The sequence below is a fragment of the Cololabis saira genome, chromosome 14, assembly GCF_033807715.1.
Source record: "Cololabis saira isolate AMF1-May2022 chromosome 14, fColSai1.1, whole genome shotgun sequence".
NCBI lineage: Eukaryota > Metazoa > Chordata > Actinopteri > Beloniformes > Belonidae > Cololabis > Cololabis saira.
The window spans coordinates 46,480,277-46,500,105 of record NC_084600.1 but is presented as its reverse complement, the minus strand read 5'-3'; the positions used below and the strand labels follow the sequence as shown (position 1 = coordinate 46,500,105).

The following is a 19,829-nucleotide window of genomic DNA, read 5'->3' as shown; positions in this document are numbered from 1 at the left end:
TTGTAATGAGAAGATAAATCTTGTTCCACTGGCAGATTTTTCTACTTATTTCTAGTTAAAATGTCTAATTTTTAGTCAAAAAAATCTCATTAAACTTAAAACAAGACTCATTACCGGAAAAATAACTTGTTATTTTACAATTTTCACCTGTTTCAAGTAAATTTTTACTTGAAATAAGTAGAAAGATTTCGACAAAAAGTCAAAATGTCGAGAAAAAAGTCAAAATGACGTTGGAAAAAACAACAATTTTCACCTGTTTCAAGTAGATTTTCACTTAAAATAAGTAGAAAAATCTGCCAGTGGAACAAGATTTTTTTGCTTGTAATAAGAAGATAAATCTTGTTCCACTGGCAGATTTTTCTACTTATTTCAAGTGAAAATTTACTTGAAACAGGTGAAAATTGTCAAATAAGTTATTTTTCTGGTAATGACTCTTGACTTTTGACTAAAAATTAGAAATTTTTACTAGAAATAAGACAAATATTCCTGGTAAGATCTTGAGTTTTTGCAGTGTAAAAGCTGTTTTGTTCTGAAGAGTTTTGAGATGCGATTTTTCAATTTTCAATTACCAGCCGCCACTGTATTAAGACGACAGTACTGGGGGGTCGGTGTTACAGTAATGGGGGGTTTCTGTTTCTGAGCTGAGCTTTGGTTCTGCTTCTGTCTCTGACTCCTGTGTCTCTTCCTCACAAGCTGGAGAAGCCGTCAGGGTGAAAGGTACTTGATCAAACCTCCTCCTCACCCCCATTAGAAACCCCCCCCTGGTCTGACTGGAACCTCCCAGGAAGTTCAGTCAGTAACCAGCCCCCCCACTCCTCTGTTATACATCACATTATCTTAATATGATGTTGTAGTTCACCTCAGGGATTCTGTATTTGTGTTAGACTCATAAATTGTGATGTTTGTTTTGGATTTCTGTTCATTAGATGTTAAATTGGGGGGGTGGGAGGGTTGGGAGGGTTGGGGGTCATTTCCTGTCACTTGTCCTTCAAATGGTTTCACTCTGTCACAAAGGTTCGGGCTGTTTTCACACTGGTCCATATTCCTCCCTAAATCTAATTTCTAAACGACACTAATCTGCGTGTCTAGTGTAACAGCTCTGTGTTGGTCAGATAGGGCTTGGTCGTCTTGACGTCATCACCTGGCGGAGCCGCCATGTTGGAAGCTAGATTAGCTTATTATTACTATTACATACCGTAATGGCCCGAATATAAGACGACCCTGATTGTAAGACGATCCTCTTTTTCAAGACTCAAATTTGAAGAAAGACTTTTTATACACCAAATTAAGTTTTTATACAGAAAATAATGACAGCACATCTGAAACAAATGATTATAACAATATATTTGAGAGAAAAAGCATGTTATTTTGCCTCACTCAAATCATGATCTTGAAGTTTGCATCATAACTTCTTCCACCCACTTTTCTCCAGATTGTCGCTACGTTTCTCCTTTTCTGTTATCTCTTCTCTTATTTTCTTCTCTTTTCTTTCTTATACTATTATTTATTTTTCTTCTTCGTGACAGGGGTTCCTTTGTCCTGGGGAGTTTAGTTCAGCATTCACTTTAAAGATATCTGGCGCCATCTGGCGGTGTAAATGGGTATAACGTCTAGACCCCGAATGTAAGACGACGCCCACTTTTTCAGACTTATTTCAATGTAAAAAACACTGTCTTATATTCGGGACAATACGGTATATACTTATTCTGTAACCATGGTAACCCGTTGCTGTGTTGTAGCTGCAGCAGCTCCACATAACAGACGTGGGGAAAAGATCGCTAATGGTTTAACTTTTCAACGCTTTCCTGCTCGGAGGCAGAACCAAAAAATATTAACTCTATTTGTAGCTGCAGAGGAAAAAAATAATCCCACGAGGAAAACAAAAATATTGCTCACGCCTCAGAGCCTCTTCAGCATAATATAGCAGTCAAAAAAAAAAGAAAAGAAAAAAGTAAGAGTAATAAAAAACATGTACTGTATGTTGTACTATTATACTAATTTATTGAAACACATGGCGAGTCAAACATTTACCAAAGCAGCTGCCAAACACTCCTAAACAAGGTAGTAAGACGTGGGTTGTGCAGAACTGCAGCAGTAAATCCTTATTAAAGAGTGGAGTTCCGACGAGGAGAAAATAATGATTATTAACGGTTTGGATCCATATGAAATCCTTACTAAAGAGTGGAGCTACTCTTTAGTAAGGATTTCATATGGATCCAAACCGTTAATAATCATTATTTTCTCCATATACCGCTCCCTGGCTTCCTTGTTTAAGGTTCCCGGTAAATTCCAGTTCCTTTCCGGCATTTAAACATTGCGTTCCGTCTGTTCACACTGCTGTTTGTTTACACTCACGAGGCTGCCAACATGGCCACCGCGTCCCAGAATGCAACTTGGCGACCGAGCCCTATTCCTCCCTGGGGGGTGATTACACCAGGGTGCAGTAGTCAAGTCTCCTGGGAGAGTTGCTGTGGGGAGTCGTAGTGCATCCCTGATACCCCTGCAGGGTAAAGTATCTGTCCGAATATAAGACAGTGTTTTTTTTTATTGAAATAAGTCTGAAAAAGTGGATGTCGTCTTCTATTCAGGTCTAGACGTTATACCCATTCACACCGCTAGATGGCGCCAGATATCTTTAAATGCTGAACTTAACTCCCCAGGACAAAGCGTACGGAGATTTAGGGCCAGGCAGGAGAAAAATAAAAATAATATTTTGGAGGAGGAAATTTTTTTTTTCATTATGAACTTCGAGAAAAAAGTCGAAATGTCGAGAAAATTGTTGAAATACAATTTTGTGAATAATGTTGAAATGTTGAGAAAAAAGCCAAAATTTTGACTTTATTCTTGAAATTGTATTTCAACATTAATCTCGATATTCCTACTTTTTACCAAACTGCACAATAAAATAAAATCTTCCCCTTTCAAATATTTTTTCTCCTGCCTGGCCCTAATACTCCGTCGTATGAACCCTTGTCACGAAGAAAAAAATAAAAAATAACAGTAAGAAAGAAAAGAGAAGAAAATAAGAGAAGAGATAACATAAAATGTAGAAACGTAGTTTCTCTAATCTGGAGAAAAGTGTGTGGAAGATCGGCAGGTGAACCGGCAGCTGAGGAGAAGTTATGATGCAAACTTCAACATAATGGTTAAATGAGGCAAAATAACATGATTTTTCTCCAATATATTGTTATAATCATTTGTTTCAGATGTGTTGTAATTATTTTCTGTATAAAAATTGAATTTGGTGTTCAAAAAGTTTTTTTTCAAACTAGAAAACTTTTGAAAAAGAGGCTCGTCTTATAATCAGGGTGGTCTTATATTCCGGAGCTCCAGACGAACATGCACTAGTGTGACGCAGCCGTCGGGCTCATCTCCATTTATCCATGTTTTATTATTATTATTTATTCCTGTGTTGGTTGTTAACGTGCACATCGGTGGTCTAAGGGGTCAAAGGTCACCATGAAGGTCACACAGGTCATTTATGAGAAAGAAAAAGCTGAATATTAATGTCTGGATGAACGTAGAGATGTTTCCAGGGAATCCAGGGAATCCAGGGCGCAGCGGGTCTTAAAAAAGTCTTAAAAAGTCTTACATTCCAGTTTTGCTAAAATAAAGCCTTTAAATCTCTTAATTTGTCTTAAATTCAATCCAAGGGTCTTAATTTTAGAGAGAATGTATCGAGTCATTAAAAAGTTTATTTCATCGTTTTGAGGAGAATCTCCTGCAGAGGTTATGAATCTGTGTTGCCAGATTGGGCAAGTTTCAGCCCAATTGGGCTGAAAAATATATATTTGCGCTGCTTTTCCTGGTTTTTACTAAATATTTAGGAGAAATTATTAACTAAAAGTTTCCATTATGGCAGAGGAAAGTAGAAACATACACAATAAACTCACTGATATTTCATTTGCTTTAATCTGAACTTTTTGGGGCTATTTAATGTTGTTTTGAAGCTTTTTTTGTGATACATTTTTTATTAAGAATCTCATGGATACAAAATGATCATGGTATTGTCATAAATGGCAAATAGAATGGTCATTCCTCCTTTTTCTTATATTAAATAAAACAAAAAAAAGAAATAAAAAAAAAAACACAACAAAACATAAGAACTACAACAACATTAATAAAACAGGGAGAAAAAAAAAACAGCAAAAACAAAACACAGCATGGAGACCTGGTGTTTTGAAGCTTGAAATTTATTAGGCATTTAATAATTTACAGTTTTAACATAGAGAATGTTTGATTAAGGCGGGTTTTACATCACGTTTGGCCTGGAACCTGTCAGATCGGGACCGCAGGCAGGTGGAAGCAGCAGCGGGATGACCAGAGCGCAGGCCAGAACGCAGCTCCCGAGGCTCCGGCCTGCAAACTTGCACAAAAGAGAAAAAAGGGGAACAAGAAACTACAGGAACGATGGACAAAAACGATAGCTATGAGATATTTATAATAAATAAAAATGGAAATGGAGAAGAGAGGAAGGGAAGAGGAGAGGAGAAGAAGGGTGAGAGGCACTGCCCAGCGGATCATGTCCCCCCTGCAGCATAGGCCTATAGCAGCATATCTACCACCAAGCTATATTTGAGACTAACTATTATAGTCTTGTTCTATAGCTGCAACTATGACTACTGACTCTAACACACTAGAGTTTACACTACCTAGAGATTTACCAACACCAGCTAGAGGTTTACTAAACACTAACTGTAGGCTTTACTAAACACTAACTATTATAGTCTTGTTCTATAAGTGTAAGGTGGTAAAGACATTATTTCATTACCCCCCCCCTACTAAATTTTGACTTTTTTCTCGACATTTTCTTCGTTTTTTTGTGCGTTTTTTTCGTTTGTTTTTTTCGTACGTTTTTTTCGTACGTTTTTTCGTACGTTTTTTTCGTACAATTTTTCGTACGTTTTTTTCGTACGATTTTTCGTACATTTTTTCGTACGATTTTTCGTAGGTTTTTTTCGTACGTTTTTTTGTACGTTTTGTCGTATGTTTTTTTTCGTACGATTTTTCCTACGTTTTGTCTTACGTTTTTTTCCTATGATTTTTCGTACGTTTTTTTCGTACGTTTTTTTCGTACGTTTTTTCGTATGTTTATTTCGTGCGTTTTTTCGTACGTTTTTTTGTACGTTTTTTTGTACGTTTTTTCGTGCGTTTTTTCGTGCGTTTTTTCATACGTTTTTTCGAACGATTTTTCGTACGATTTTTCGTGCGATTTTTCGTGCGTTTTTTCGTACGTTTTTTCGTACTTTTTTTCGTACATTTCGTCGTACGTTTTGGATCATGTCGGTCCCCCCTGCAGCATAGGCCTATAGCAGCATATCTACCACCAAGCTATATTTGAGACTAACTATTATAGTCTTGTTCTATAGCTGCAACTATGACTACTGACTCTAACACACTAGAGTTTCCACTACCTAGAGATTTACCAACACCAGCTAGAGGTTTACTAAACACTAACTATAGGCTTTACTAAACAGAAAGGTTTTAAGTTTAGTTTTAAAGGTGGAGGTGGTGTCAGCCTCCTTAACCCAGATTGGAAGTTGGTTCCATAGTAATGGTGCCTGATAGCAGAACGCCCGCCCTCCAAATCTACATTTAGATACTCTAGGAACTACAAGTAAACCTGCACTCTGAGAACGGAGAGCTCTGCCAGGAACATAAGGCTCTATCAGGTCTTTTAAATAATGCGGAGCTAAGCCGTTTTGGGCTTTATATGGAAGTAATAAAATTGGATTCTGAGTTTTGTACCTCGGTCAGACCCGTATTCGCCCTGGTGTCACCAGGTTTGAGCCGATTATTGTGATTATTTGAGTCGTCTGACGGTGTTTTTCCTCCGCAGAGCAACGGCCTGAACGGGTTCCAGCCAGAAGCCCAGCGGAGACCTGACCCCGCCCACTTCCTGCCCTCCGGTCCCGCCCACTTCCTCTCGTCCTGCCCCCCCCTGGCCACCCGGTCCCTGAGCCGGGGCTGTTCCCTGCGTCAACCGCCCTCCCTCCCCTGTAGCTCCGCCCCCTCCCTCCCCTCCGCCACCACGCTGCCCGCCTTTAGCTCCGCCCCCTCCGCCCTGATCCCGCCCCCTCCCACTCCGTCCCGGAGCCGCTCCCAGGAGCTGCTGCGTGGCTCCTCCCCCGGCCCCGCCCCCCGGGCCGAGGCCCCGCCCCCCCGGCCCAGCAGCACCAACCCCTTCACCGCGCCGCTAGCTCAGCCTAGCCGCCGCCCGCTAACGCCGGACTTCAGCCTGGCCACGCCCCTCATCCCCCTGCCTGGCCCCGCCCCCCAGCTCGCCAGGACCATGTCCCTGTTTGGCCCCGCCCCCTGCCTGCCCCTGGCCCCGCCCTCCTCCCTCCCTGGCCCCGCCCCCTCCCTCTCTGGCCCCGCCCCCGCACGGCGGTGGGTCACGTTTGACGACGACGAGCTGGACTTCCCCCCCGCTCCCCGGACCAAACCCCCACACAACCCCTTCACGGCCCTGGAGGAGTCCACGGAACGATGACCCCGCCCCCTCAGGGCGGGGGGCGGGGCCTCAGGGAGGGGGCGGGGCCAGACCTGTACAGATAAACAGATAAACGTGTAAATTGTGTGTTAATGTACAAAAGAGACAGTATTTAAGAAGTCGAGCCCTTGAGAACCGGAGGGGGGGTTATGGTACCAGGGGGGCCGTGGTCCTGGTACCCCGGGGGGGCCGTGGTCCCGGGGGGGCCGTGGGACTAGTACTGGGGGTTTCTGATGGGGGTTCTGACGGGTCCAGCCTCCTCCCTGATTCAACCACCTGTTTATTTGTATTTATGGCAAAAACACGTGAAATATATCCAGATGTTTATGTACGTGTGCAATATCAGGACCGGGTGGGGGACAGGGGGGCGGTACCGGTACCGGGGGGGCCATGGTACCAGGGGGGGGGGGGCCGTACCGGTACCAGGGGGTAAAAGTCTTAAAGTCTTAAATGCTTCGTATCATCTGCTTCCTTTTTCTCAGTGAATGTATCTGGATTTGACCCGACACACACACACACACATTTACACACGTGTGTGTATATATATATATATATATATATATATATATATATATATATATATAAACACATACACACACGTATATATTATAGGTGGGACTCGATTAAAAAAATGTATCTAATTAATTACAGGTTTGTAATTAATTAATCGCAATTAATCGCATATCAATATTTGACACGAGAAGCAACATTTTTCAATTTAAATGGATTTTAGTTTATGACTGAATCCTTGAATTGACACATAAATGAGCTTACACAACAGAATTGTGTTTATTTTGGTAACTGAGTGTTAACAAGTGCAATGTGAATAATAGGAACATGATTAGCATTATCCACAAGGCACAAACTTAAATTCAAGTTAGCTATATTCAAGCTTTTCAAGAATTTTTGTAAACTGTCTATGTCTTAAACACATTTGTTTTTGTTTAGTAAAATTAAAAAAATCCTATTGAGTTCTGTGCATCAGCATTACGGGGAACTTATACCGGGAACTCGTGCAACGAGAAACGTTCCGCACTGTTTGGAGTGAAACAGTAAATTGCGATTAAATCCGTTATTTTTTTTTGTTGCGTTATTTTTCTGTAATTAATTAATCGTAATTATTGCGATAAAGTCCCAGCCTTAGTATATATATATATATATATATATATATATATATATATATATATATATATATATATATATATATATATATATATAAACACACACACACAGACATATCTACACACATAAACACACTAGTTTTTCTTGGTTCTGCTTCGTCGGGTTCTGTGGTGAGAAAGTGACGTGTCGTGTTTGAGGTGATTTTTCTCCGTCGTTGTTGTTTGTGTTTGGATGTTTACAGGCGTTACGGATCTGTGGGCCCCCGGGGGGGCCGAGGGGGGGCAGTAAGGGTGGGGGGGTTTAGGTAAAGGTGGGGGGGGTTCTGGGGGGGTAATAAGGCCGGGGGGGCCGGGGGGATCAGCCGGTTTCAGCTCCAGCTGATGGGGATCTTTTCTAAACGCACCTACGTCTATATTTAAATCACCACTTACTGAACAGGCTGCTGGTGATGTCACAGTGATGTCACTGTGACGTCACTGTGACGTCACCGTGACCGTGACATGGTGCCTGATAGCAGAACGCCCGCCCTCCAAATCTCCAAATTTAGATACTCTAGGAACTACTAGTAAACCTGCACTCTGAGAACAGAGAGCTCTGCCAGGAACATAAGGCACTATCAGGTCTTGTAAATACTATCAGGTCACCGTGACATCACGGTGATGTCACAGTGATGTCAGTATTTTGGCCCCGCCCACCCGGCCCATCAGGAGGTATTTAATCAAAAGCATTTCTGGTTTGACGGCTCGTCTCAGACCCAAAAGTACCAGATAAGTGTTTTGCTTCTGCACTATTTCCGTGGTAAACGTGACCCGAGCGGAACCTGCAGCTGCTTCTTCAGCATCCACAGATGTGATAGTAGTCCACACATCTGCACACTGCACAAACTCAAACAACAATCTGTACAAGAATATTTGTCTTATTTCTAGTTAAAATGTCTCATTTTTAGTCAAAAAATTACTGTTTCAAGTAGATTTTCACTTAAAATAAGTAGAAAAATCTGCCAGTGGAACAAGATTGTTTTTGCTTGTAATGAGAAGATAAATCTTGTTCCACTGGCAGATTTTTCTACTTATTTTAAGTGAAAATGGACTTGAAACAGGTGAAAATTGTCAAATAAGTTATTTTTCTGGTAATGACTCTTGTTTTAAGTGTAATGAGATTTTTTTGACTAAAAATGAGACATTTTAACTAGAAATAAGACAAATATTCCTGGTGAGATTTAGAGTTTTTGCAGTGCGTCCGCAGAAACTCGCCAGCGTCGCTTCCGCGTCACGTTCACAGTTCGAGGTTTGAGACTTTCTAGGAAAAACGTCTCCTTTTTTGCGAGTCGGGTTGTGTCCCGTTTTTATGGCTTCTAGTCCATCGTAGGTGAGAGTCCGTGTCGTGAAAGCATTCCTGTATGTATTAAAGTAAAATACATTCAAGCTGTAATTCATGTTAATATACCAATGGTCCATATTTTATGTACACAGCAGATGGCACATTCATGTACGGAGCAATTTGTGTTGTATGTATGCTAAATAAATGTAAGTTGACATGGTCTGTTTTGTGTTTTTAAGGCTCTAACTGACTTTCAGTTGTTAGAAGTATGTTAGTCTTAAACCTTTAACTCCACTAGTACCGTATTGGCCCGAATATAAGACGACCCTAATTATAAGACAACCCTCTTTTTCAAGACTCAAGTTTGAAGAAAGACTTTTTGAACACCAAATTAAATTTTTATACAGAAAATAATGACAGTACATCTGAAACAAATGATTATAACAATATATTGGAGAGAAAAAGCCTGTTATTTTGCCTCATTGAAATCATTATCTTGAAGTTTGCATCATAACTTCTCCTCAGCTGCCGGTTCACCTTCTTCTCTTTTCTTTCTTATACTATTTTTTCTTTTTCTTCTTCGTTACAGGGGTTCCTTTGGCCTGGGGAGTTTAGTTCGGCATTCACTTTAAAGATATCTGGCTCCATCTAGTGTTGTGAATGGGTATAACGTCTAGACCCCGAATGTAAGACGACCCCCACTTTTTCAGACTTATTTCAATGAAAAAAACACCGTCTTATATTCAGACCAATACGGTACATCTTTTATAGTATAATATTCTGTGTCAAACCACTGAGTATCTGTATCTGGCTGTTCATCCACGTCCGGAAAACCATTTTTATGCTCAATATTTTGGCTAAATTGATCTAAAAAAAACAGCAATAAAGTAATAAGACACTGTGAATAAATTATTTATAATGTCCACAAGTAAATAAATGTAAGTTGACATGGTTGGTTTGTGTTTTTAGATGTACGTTAGTCGTTTAAAGGTCTTTTTTAACGTTTAAAGGTCTTTTTTAACGTTTAAAGGTTCTTTTTTAACGTTTTAAAGGTTCTTTTTTAATGTTTAAAGGTTCTTTTTCACGTTTAAAGGTTCTTTTTCACGTGTAAAGGTCAGCTTTAGACTCAGAAGCTCCACTCCACACTAAAACACTAACAACCAAACCCACATCCCCATGGATGAACGCTGCCATCAAAAGTTTGAAAAGAAATTGCAGGAGTCCAGCGAGGAAATGGAGGCAGACAAAACTAACAGTACACTTTGAAATACTCCGGAACAAACTCAAAATCTACAATAAAGCAGTAACACAGGCAAGAATTTCCCATTTCTCCCAACTCATCACAGATAAAAAGAATGACCATAAATTCCTCTTCTCCACAATCACTCGTTTAACCAATACTGATTTTAAGAAATCCTCCATGGCACCAACAAATGATCAATGTGAGGACTTTGCAGACGATTTCAGAGGTAAAATCGATGGCATCAGATCCACTCTTTTAGAACAAAACAGTGTTGCTTTTAACAGACCTGAATCATCACTTTTATCTGAGGAGATACTGGAGCATTTTGTCCTGGTTGATGCAGAAATGCTCGGTCCAGTTTTCTCCCGAGTTAACTCAACAACCTGCCTTTTAGACCCAATTCCCACATCCCTTTTAAAACTATTTTATGGATTCTTTGAGTTTGAACTTTTAAAGGGGACCTATTATGAAAAACATGTTTTTTCTTGCTTTAACATTTATAAAGTGTTCTCCCCTCAGCCTGCCAACTCAGAGAAGGAGTAAAGCAACCAAATTCTGCAGTGTCTGTTCCAGAGGTGTCTTCAGTATTCACATTCATTACTCAGGTAGAAGTATAGATACTAGAGTTTAAAATACTCCTGTAGAAGTTGAAGTATCAACTCAAGTTTTTTACTCAAGTAAAAGTATAAAAGTACTGGTTTCAAAACTACTTAAAGTATAAAAGTACAAGTAATGTAAGGGGAAAAAAGCCATTAAGGACAAAAGCCATTGAAAATGAATGTATCTTAGTATAATGCAAATATATTAAAGAACCATATATGTGTACTATTGAGCATTAACATGTGTTAATATAAATATATTAAAGAAGCATATATGTGTACTATTGAGCATTAACATGTTAATATAAATATATTAAAGAAGCATATATGTGTACTATTGAGCATTAACATGTGTTAATATAAATATATTAAAGAAGCATATATGTGTACTATTGAGCATTAACATGTGTTAATATAAATATATTAAAGAAGCATATATGTGTACTATTGAGCATTAACATGTGTTTCAGAGAGCAGCAGATATGACTAGTTACCTATAAGTATTGTATAAATAATAATAAAAAAAACTTGAGTAAAAGTAAAAAAGTACCTGGTGAAAAAACTACTCAAGTACTGAGTAACTGTTGAGTAACGTCTGATTTATTTTTTTAACACAACCATTCAAACAGACAAAAGTACAAAATAATCATCTTCAGGCAAATTAAATCAATAAAATATTAATTAATTAAAATTTATAAGAAATAGCTTAAATTAAAATAACCTTAAAGTAAATTCAAGTACTTTAATAAATAATAAAATAACAGAATAAAAAAATAAATTAAGCACAAGTAGCACAAAATGTCCAGCCTTTGTACTTTTCTTTTTTAACCAGCAGAACTAGAACAAACATGAACTCATAGAAACTCTGTGTGTGTTTGAGTCTGTGTAAATGTGACAAAACATGCAAAAACTAACATTTTTCCCAAAGAATCACCCAGTGATGTCATGAGATTGACGCGTACGCGGATAAAAGGGATAAAAGAAAAGTAACAGCTCAACGTAGCCTAATGTAGCGGAGTAAGAGGAACAGTTTCTTCTTCACAAATCTACTCAAGTAAAAGTACAAAGTATAGTGATTCAAAACTACTCCTAAAAGTACAACATTTCCCAAAACGTACTCAAGTAAATGTAACGGAGTAAATGTAACTCGTTGTGAACTGTTGAGGAAACAGTGGAGGTCAAGCTAAACTTTAGCTGTAAGTTAAACTTCAGCTACAAACAACAGTCCAACAAGCTTTAGGGGGTTGTGTCACGTTCTTATGTTCCAACGGGGTTTAACTAAATCTAAATGCATTTAGTGATAGTGCAATTGGCCCTTTGTTCTCATTAAACCTCTTTGATCAAACAAAGGCATATATACCATATAATTAGCTAACTGTAACTGAGGCAGTGGTTGAATTGCCAGACAACAGGATAAGGATATAGATGTTTTATTTGTCATTGTACAGGAAATACAATAACATTCATGTTGGCATTTGTGAAAAGGAGATATTCCCCTTCTCACCACTGAATACATGAATGTATTATTGGTGGGGTTGGTATTTGGTAAACCACTTTTTATGTTTCAATTTCAATTTTATTAGTATAGCGCAGGGGTCGGCAACCCGCGGCTCTAAAGCTGCATGCAGCTCTTCAGCGCCGCCCTGGTGGCTCCTGGAGCTTTTTCAAAAATGTTTGACCTTTTTTTTCCTTTTTTCTTCTTTTTTTTCTCTTTTTTTCTTCTTTTTTCTTTTCTTTTTCTTTTTTTCTTTTTTCTTCTGGTTTTCCTTTTTTTATCTTCCTTTTTCCTTTCGACTTTTTTCTCCACATTTCAACTTTTTTCTCAACATTTCGACCTTTTTCTATAAATTGTACTTCAACATTAATGTCGACATTTTGAAGTGCGAATTTCTCGAAGTGCACAATGAAAAAAAAATCTTTTTTTATAACTAATATAGAAACATGCAGCATGTGTTTCTTCATTCTAATTCTGATACAAGACTTTTCATTTTTTGCAGCTCCAGACATATTAGTTTTTTGTGTTTTTGGTCCAATATGGATCTAAAACATTTTGGGTTGCCGACCCCTGGTCTAGCGTCTATTCCAGCATAGTTGTCTCCAGGATGTTTCCAGAACCAGAACATAAACATGAACCCCCGATCAATTATTACATAAACAATGGAGGTAAAAACTCCCCTAGTGGGAGACGGGTCCGTGGACTTCACCATCCGTTTTTTGTTTTGAAATGACAAAATAAAAATAGAGAAATAATCCAAAATAATCCGTTTCCCATCTTTTGTTTTGATAATAAAAAACGGAAAACGGGTCGTTATCCGTTATCCGTTATCCATTTTCATTGATGTGTTTGAAAATGGAAATTGGGAATTAAAACAGCGAGTGGAAAACTCTTTTCTCTATTTCCTATTGGTTTCCAACGGGGGGGGCAGTATGTTAGAGTTCAGTACATGTTATTGATTATTGATTGGACGCTGCAGCTGAACGGACTGTCACAATAAAACAGATTACAGATTAAACTCATGTTTCACTCCCAGGTTTCAGATTTGATTTATTTTCTGTTTCAACATTAAAAAATCTAAAACTGTTAATTTTCAATCTGATCAACAAAAGAACCAGAAACAACTTTCTTCATTTATTACTGCACATGTGCAGTATTCTTATATCCCCCCATTTGTCCAATCCTTGTTTTCAGTTTCCTTGGAAACAAATAGGAAATAGAGAAAAGAGTTTCCACTCGCTGTTTTTATTCCCAATTTCGATTTTCAAACACATCTGATAACGGATAACGATCTGTTTTCCGTTTGTCATTTCAAAACAAAAAACGGATGGCCGTGAAGTCCACGGACCGAGAAAAACCTTAAGACAAACAGTGACAAGAAAAACTCCCTGTGAGAAGGTGAGACACACACACACACACACACACACACACACACACACACACACACACACACACACACACACACACACACACACACACACACACACACACACACACACACACACACACAAACACACACACACACACACATGTCAGACATCCTGCAGGGTCAAAGGTCAACAGGTTATTTATAGACGGTTCCTTGACTCACCTATCTTTTTTTTATTAATTTTTTTATATTGAAAGACAAACTGCAAACATACAATCCTCCACCAGGGGGAGACACTCACTCAGGAGGAAAATCAGGACACAATGAAACAAGGAACTAGAAATACATGAAACAGAGACACAAACTATAGAAATACATGAAACACAGACACAAACTTCAGGCCTTGACGGCCTTTGATTGGTGGAGAGTTAATGGTTCTGATATTTTCACATTTTTGATTAATATAACGGGTTTTGTGAATAAACCATTTTGCCAACTAATCTAATTATATATATATATATATATATATATATATATATATATATATATATATATATATATATATATATATATATATATATATATATATATATATATATATTAAATACAATATATAATAATACATTAATAAAGTTTACTGAGTTGAATGTTGAGTCACAAACATAAATCCAAGCAAAACAAAACAACAATAATGTTATTAACAATAAGCCTTTCTTATAAAACTAGAATGAATTATAAAGAAAACATTTATAAAACCAGAGTATTTTCAACATAACAGTCCTTAATAATAATAATAATAATAATAATAATAATAAATATGACTTGCACTTATATAGCGCCTTTCACGAAACCCAAGGTCGCTTTACAGAAAACCAGGAAAGAACAAACAAAACAAAACACAACTGGGACAAAACAACAGGGTAGATGAGGGTAGATGAGGGTGATATGCTGCCAGGGCTTGGTGTGGGTGAGAACCAGCTGAATTCTGTCCAGGGTTTTACTTGGAACCCCAGACAGGACTCCATTACAATAGTCCAGTCGGGAGGTGATGAAAACATGGATGAGTGTTTCTGCCACAGAGTCAGAGAGTGAGGGACGGAGACGTGCAATGTTTCTGAGGTGGTAGAAGGCAGATTTGGTAACAGATTTGATGTGTGACTGGCAAGGGCGAAACTTTACTTTCAGAGGTGGGGGACACAAGTAGGAACTGCAAATGTGTCCGTGTAGCTGAAGCGTGGATGTGCAGTGTGGCTTTGTAAGACTGTTTGTGTGAATGCGAACAATCAAACAATTTTAATATGGATTTACCTTTTTAGACACTTTTTAACTTTTTTTTTTGCCCCTTTTGGGAAAATGCTGGATCTGCATTCTTGGCCAGGGTTGATTTTTCATTTTCAAAAGCTTGGGCACAGAAAAAACATAGGATTCCATTGACTCCTTGTTCATAATGGAGCCAAGGAAACTCACAGCACCACTTCTCTTGATCTTAAGGTTTTGTTGCTGAGATGCTTCTACAATCACTTTTGGGCCAACATGGTTGGGTTCCTGCCTGCCTGCCTGCCTGCACCTCTTCACTTACACCTGTCTCCACATATTTCTCCTATGAAATATGAAAATAGATCATGTTAATTTCTTCCTTTCCTTATCAACAAACCAAAATCACCTAACCATTTACAACATATTAACCTACCTGCACTACAGTGCTGCTGCTTTCCCCTGCCTCTCTCTGAGTTTGAGCCTGTGGTGTAAGTCCAACATTACAGTTAGTGAACTTGCTTTCCATACTCTATACAACACACAAAACCAGAGGTGGGTAGTACTCAGTTACATTTGCTTGAGTAAGGTTTTGGATAAATTGTGCTTTTAAGAGTAGTTTTAATGCAAAGTTCTTTTTACTTTTACTGGAGTAATATTGTTCTAAAGTAACAATACTAATAGCAAAAATGGATTATAAACTGAGCTGCCGGCTCCTCTTCATTTCTGCGCCGCGTCCTGGCTGTCTGTCTGTGAAGGCTGATTTATGGTTCTGCGTTAATCGACGTAGAACCTGCGTCGTAGGGTTACGGCGTACGCGGCGACGCACACTGTACGGTGCGCATCGCCGCGTAACCTACGCCATGGCTCTGCGTCAATTTAACGCGGAACCATAAATCAGCCTTGAGCAGCAGTGAGGGGAGGAGGAGGGAGGAGGGAGAGCGGGGCTGCGGGGCCGTCAGAACCTTCGTACAGAGTGTCTTGATGATTCGCAATTACAGGCTGAGCCTACCGTTAGTTTTTAAACTATAAAAAGTGGGGGGGACAAAAACGTGATTTTGAAAAGTGGGGGGGACATGTCCCCCCTGTCCCCAGCGGAAATTGCGCCCATGGTAACTGGAAGGAGAGGGTGGAGTCCAAGATGACGCCCAGATTACGGACCTCGGAGGATGGAGTGATGGTGCAGCCGTCCACCCGGATGAGCAGATCTCCAACCTTCCGGAGCAGTGACTTGGGGGCCACAACCATGAGCTCCGTCTTATTGCTGTTCAGTTTGAGGAAGTTGGTTGTCATCCAAGATTTTATGGCTGAGCGGCCATAAAGAATAGAGTAAGAATAGCCTGTTAATTTTGTCTATATAAAAGATACCCCACCAAGCTGGTCCTAAACATTTTTAAGGATGATAAACTTAAGAGACCGATCTAAACAGTTCCAGAGTTGAGGGCCATGGAATCTGATAAAGGATTTGTGACTGGAGGTAAAAGACAAAGAGGTAAATGAAAGTTCTTCCACCTCTAACTGAATAAGAATGAATATCTGATGAAAACAGAAAAAAATGATGAAAAGTTCCTGGAATGTCTTGTTTGAAATGAATGAACTTAAACATAAACAGGAATGTTTGAAACTTGTTAATAGAAAAAATTGATAAGTGCCACTGCTCTGTCCAGGATCTTACTGGGGAAAGGAAGGTTGGAGATCGGCCGAAGTTATTGAGGTCTTCAGGGTCCAGACCAGGCTTTTTCAGAATGGGAGTGATGGAGGCGATCTTAAGACTGGGGGGAACTCTGTACCGGAGACTATGGAGGAGTTAATTATGTCAGTGATGACGGGACAGAGGGAAGGAAGGCTTTCACCAGAGCAGTTGGGATGGGGTCCAGAGAGCAGGAGGAAGCTTTGGCTTTGGTGACCAGTTTGGTGACCAGTTTGGAGACCAGTTTGGTGGTGACAGGGGAGAAAGAAGAGAGAGAGCAGTGGGGGGGGCAGGGAAGCTCCAGGGGCGCACCACTTAGACCCCGTCCACACGTAGCCGGATATCTGCGGATATCTGCTAAACCGGAGATATTTTCCTACGTTTTGACCTGTCATCCACACGAAAACGCAAATAAACGAAGGTTTAAAAAAACTCTGTGCAAAGTGAAGATTTTTGAAAACTCCGTTTATGTAGATGCGTGTGGACACACATAACCGGAGATTTGCGTTTTCGAACGTCACATTATGCGCCAAAACAACAACAAATCTGCTCTGACGTGCGACTTTTGTTTACTATAGAAATACAGATGATCCAGCATCTGTTCTCCAAGCTATTTATTAAATAAATGCTCTCTGGTCTTGACCACCGCTTACTGCGTTACACCGACGCAGAGCCTACGGTGTAGGGCCCGCAGAGCCGCGGAGCCGCGGAGCCCGCAGAGGTGCAGCTTCCCGGGAGCCACAGATTATCTACAGGTTAGAATGCTTATGAATGTGGTCGAAAACGCAGATCTTCGGTTATGTGTGGATGCACATTTTTTTATAAACGGAGGAGGGAAATATTCGTTTTTAAAAATACCCGGCTACGTGTGGACGGGGTCTGAGTGAACGGCCGGGGGAGGGAGGGTCAGGTGTGCGGAGTTGCTGGTGAATGGTGTCCACCAAAACAGCTATTCAACCACTTATACTATCAAACCTTGACTATTGCCCAGCAGTTTGGTCCAGTGCTAATGCTGAAATGTTGAATGCTTTACAAATTATACAAAACAGAGCTGAACTATTCTCAAGTGCGACAATAGGACAAACATCATCTCTATGCACAAGAAACTCAACTGGTTATTGGTCAAAGACAGACTCATATACTCACTGTTGATTGTGATAAGAAACATATCTGTTTTAAAAAAGCCATATGATTTGTTTAAAAACCTCTCTTTTAGTGCAGAAAATCACTGTCACAACACTAGACATGCAACTGTTGGAAATGTTACAATACCTAAGGTTAGATCTAAAGCCATCAAACGTACAGTCCTGTATAGAGGAATGAAAGAATGGAATTCTTTACCCAATCATGTAAAACTCTCTAACAATAATCAATTCAGCGGTAGGGGGGGCGGTAGGGGGGCGGTAGGGGGGCGGTAGGGGGGGGGGGGGGGGGTAGGGGGGGCGGTAGGGGGGCGGCAGGGGGGCGGTAGGGGGGCGGTAGGGGGGGGGGGGGGGGTAGGGGGGGCGGTAGGGGGGCGGTAGGGGGGGGGGGGGGGGGGGCGGTAGGGGGGGCGGTAGGGGGGCGGTAGGGGGGCGGTAGGGGGGGGGGGGGGGTAGGGGGGGCGGTAGGGGGGCGGTAGGGGGGGGGGGGGGGGGGGGCGGTAGGGGGGGCGGTAGGGGGGCGGTAGGGGGGGGGGGGGGGGTAGGGGGGGCGGTAGGGGGGGCGGTAGGGGGGGCGGTAGGGGGGCGGTAGGGGGGGGGGGGGGGGTAGGGGGGGCGGTAGGGGGGCGGTAGGGGGGGGGGGGGGGGGGGGCGGTAGGGGGGGCGGTAGGGGGGCGGTAGGGGGGGGGGGGGGGGGTAGGGGGGGCGGTAGGGGGGGGCGGTAGGGGGGGCGGTAGGGGGGCGGTAGGGGGGGGGGGGGGGGTAGGGGGGGGCGGCAGGGGGGCGGTAGGGGGGCGGCAGGGGGCGAGAGCCAATGAGGGTGCAGTAACACCTCACCTTGGTTCTGGCTAGTTCGTCCTTGTACGACCTCTCACTTCAACAGCCGTGGACGGTCAGGCCAGTTCTTTGTGCAGCCGCTCCAACTGGAGACAGGTGGTTTTAGAGATGTGGATAATAATGATAATAATCTGAATCTGTCGTTATTGAACCAGAATCAGGTTTATTGATCAAGTCGGGTCAAAGTCGACTTTATTTATTTATGACTTTATTTAACACAATAACAGAAAAGATTCAGTTAAATGAAAGTGAAAGTGGATGTGAATCTTGATCTGAGTCTCGTCTTCGTCCTTCAGTGATGAAGATTCATGGAGTCACAACACAACACTCATTTAGATTCTCATATTAATTCCTAAAAATTAATTTGTATGTCTAAACATCTCATCATTTCATTTCCGACTGTTACTCCAGGTCCAGAGCACGACCCGGGTTCAGTGTTTTGGATATTTCAGCTTAAATTTCAAAATGTTACATTAGTTCAATGAAGTTCATATTATCTATATTTATTATAGATTGTTTAGTTTCTTCTGTTATCGGACGTTTGTCCTGAAATTCCTGAAAAATCCTGCTGTTTCACGTCCGTCTGTTTCTGCTGACAGAATAAATCAGACGAGCTAAAATTATGTTTTTACTGCACGAGCTGCTGCAATTTCTCTTCTATCTATCTATTTCTCAATTTTCTCTTCTATCTTTTTTTTACACTTTTAATGTTTATTGAAAGGCCTCATTGAGTTATTTATTTCTTAGTTATTTACAATCATTATTGTGAAATGATTATTTCACTAGTTATTTTACAGTCGTATAATTCAGGCAACAACTCAAAAAACATTTTTAATAACACAAATCAATATCGGATCAAATCAAATGGTGATAATTTTTTTTATTTAATTTTTTATATAATTGAAACAAGAGTTTATTTCCACTCTTCCCTATTTTTTTTTCTTTTTTTTTCAAATGGTGATAATTGATTCTGAATCTTAAGAATCGTAATTAAATCGATTCCTGACGTTTGAATCGATAACGAACTACTAGACTGTTAGAAAACCACATACACTTATCTAATACGTTTGTTTTTATCAGGGATTAACATTCTTTATCTTTGCAATCAATGGTTCTAAACCACCTAGAAGGTATTTTTATACTTTAATGAACTTTAGTGAAACCGAGTTTATTTGTGAGACGACGCCGAGTCACATCCGGGAGTTAAAGACCTGCTGAGTTTGGGATTAAAAATACGGGAGATTTTCCGTCAACCGAGGTCCAGT

At 40.5% G+C, this 19,829-nt stretch overlaps 2 protein-coding genes across 11 annotated transcripts in view; one reads left to right on the top strand and one right to left on the bottom strand.

Moving 5' to 3' along the window:
• Window positions 1-6,853, top strand: part of LOC133460137 (synaptojanin-1-like) — a 99,036-nt gene extending 92,183 nt beyond the window's left edge. For 4 of the 10 annotated variants that reach the window (XM_061740689.1, XM_061740687.1, XM_061740688.1 and 1 more), the window contains 2 exons: window positions 694-717; window positions 5,840-6,016. In XM_061740689.1, coding sequence (XP_061596673.1) covers window positions 694-717; window positions 5,840-5,886 — 71 coding nt within the window. In that variant the 3' untranslated portion in view covers window positions 5,887-6,016. Of the gene's footprint in view, window positions 1-693; window positions 718-5,839 lie in introns of all 10 variants that reach the window. The other 6 variants (XM_061740682.1, XM_061740683.1, XM_061740684.1 and 3 more) reach the window with 3 other exon arrangements.
• The window catches only part of LOC133460143 (RNA-binding protein Nova-1-like), a 434,537-nt gene that overhangs the window by 293,474 nt on the left and 121,234 nt on the right, over window positions 1-19,829 (bottom strand). The gene's annotated exons all lie outside the window — the stretch shown is intronic.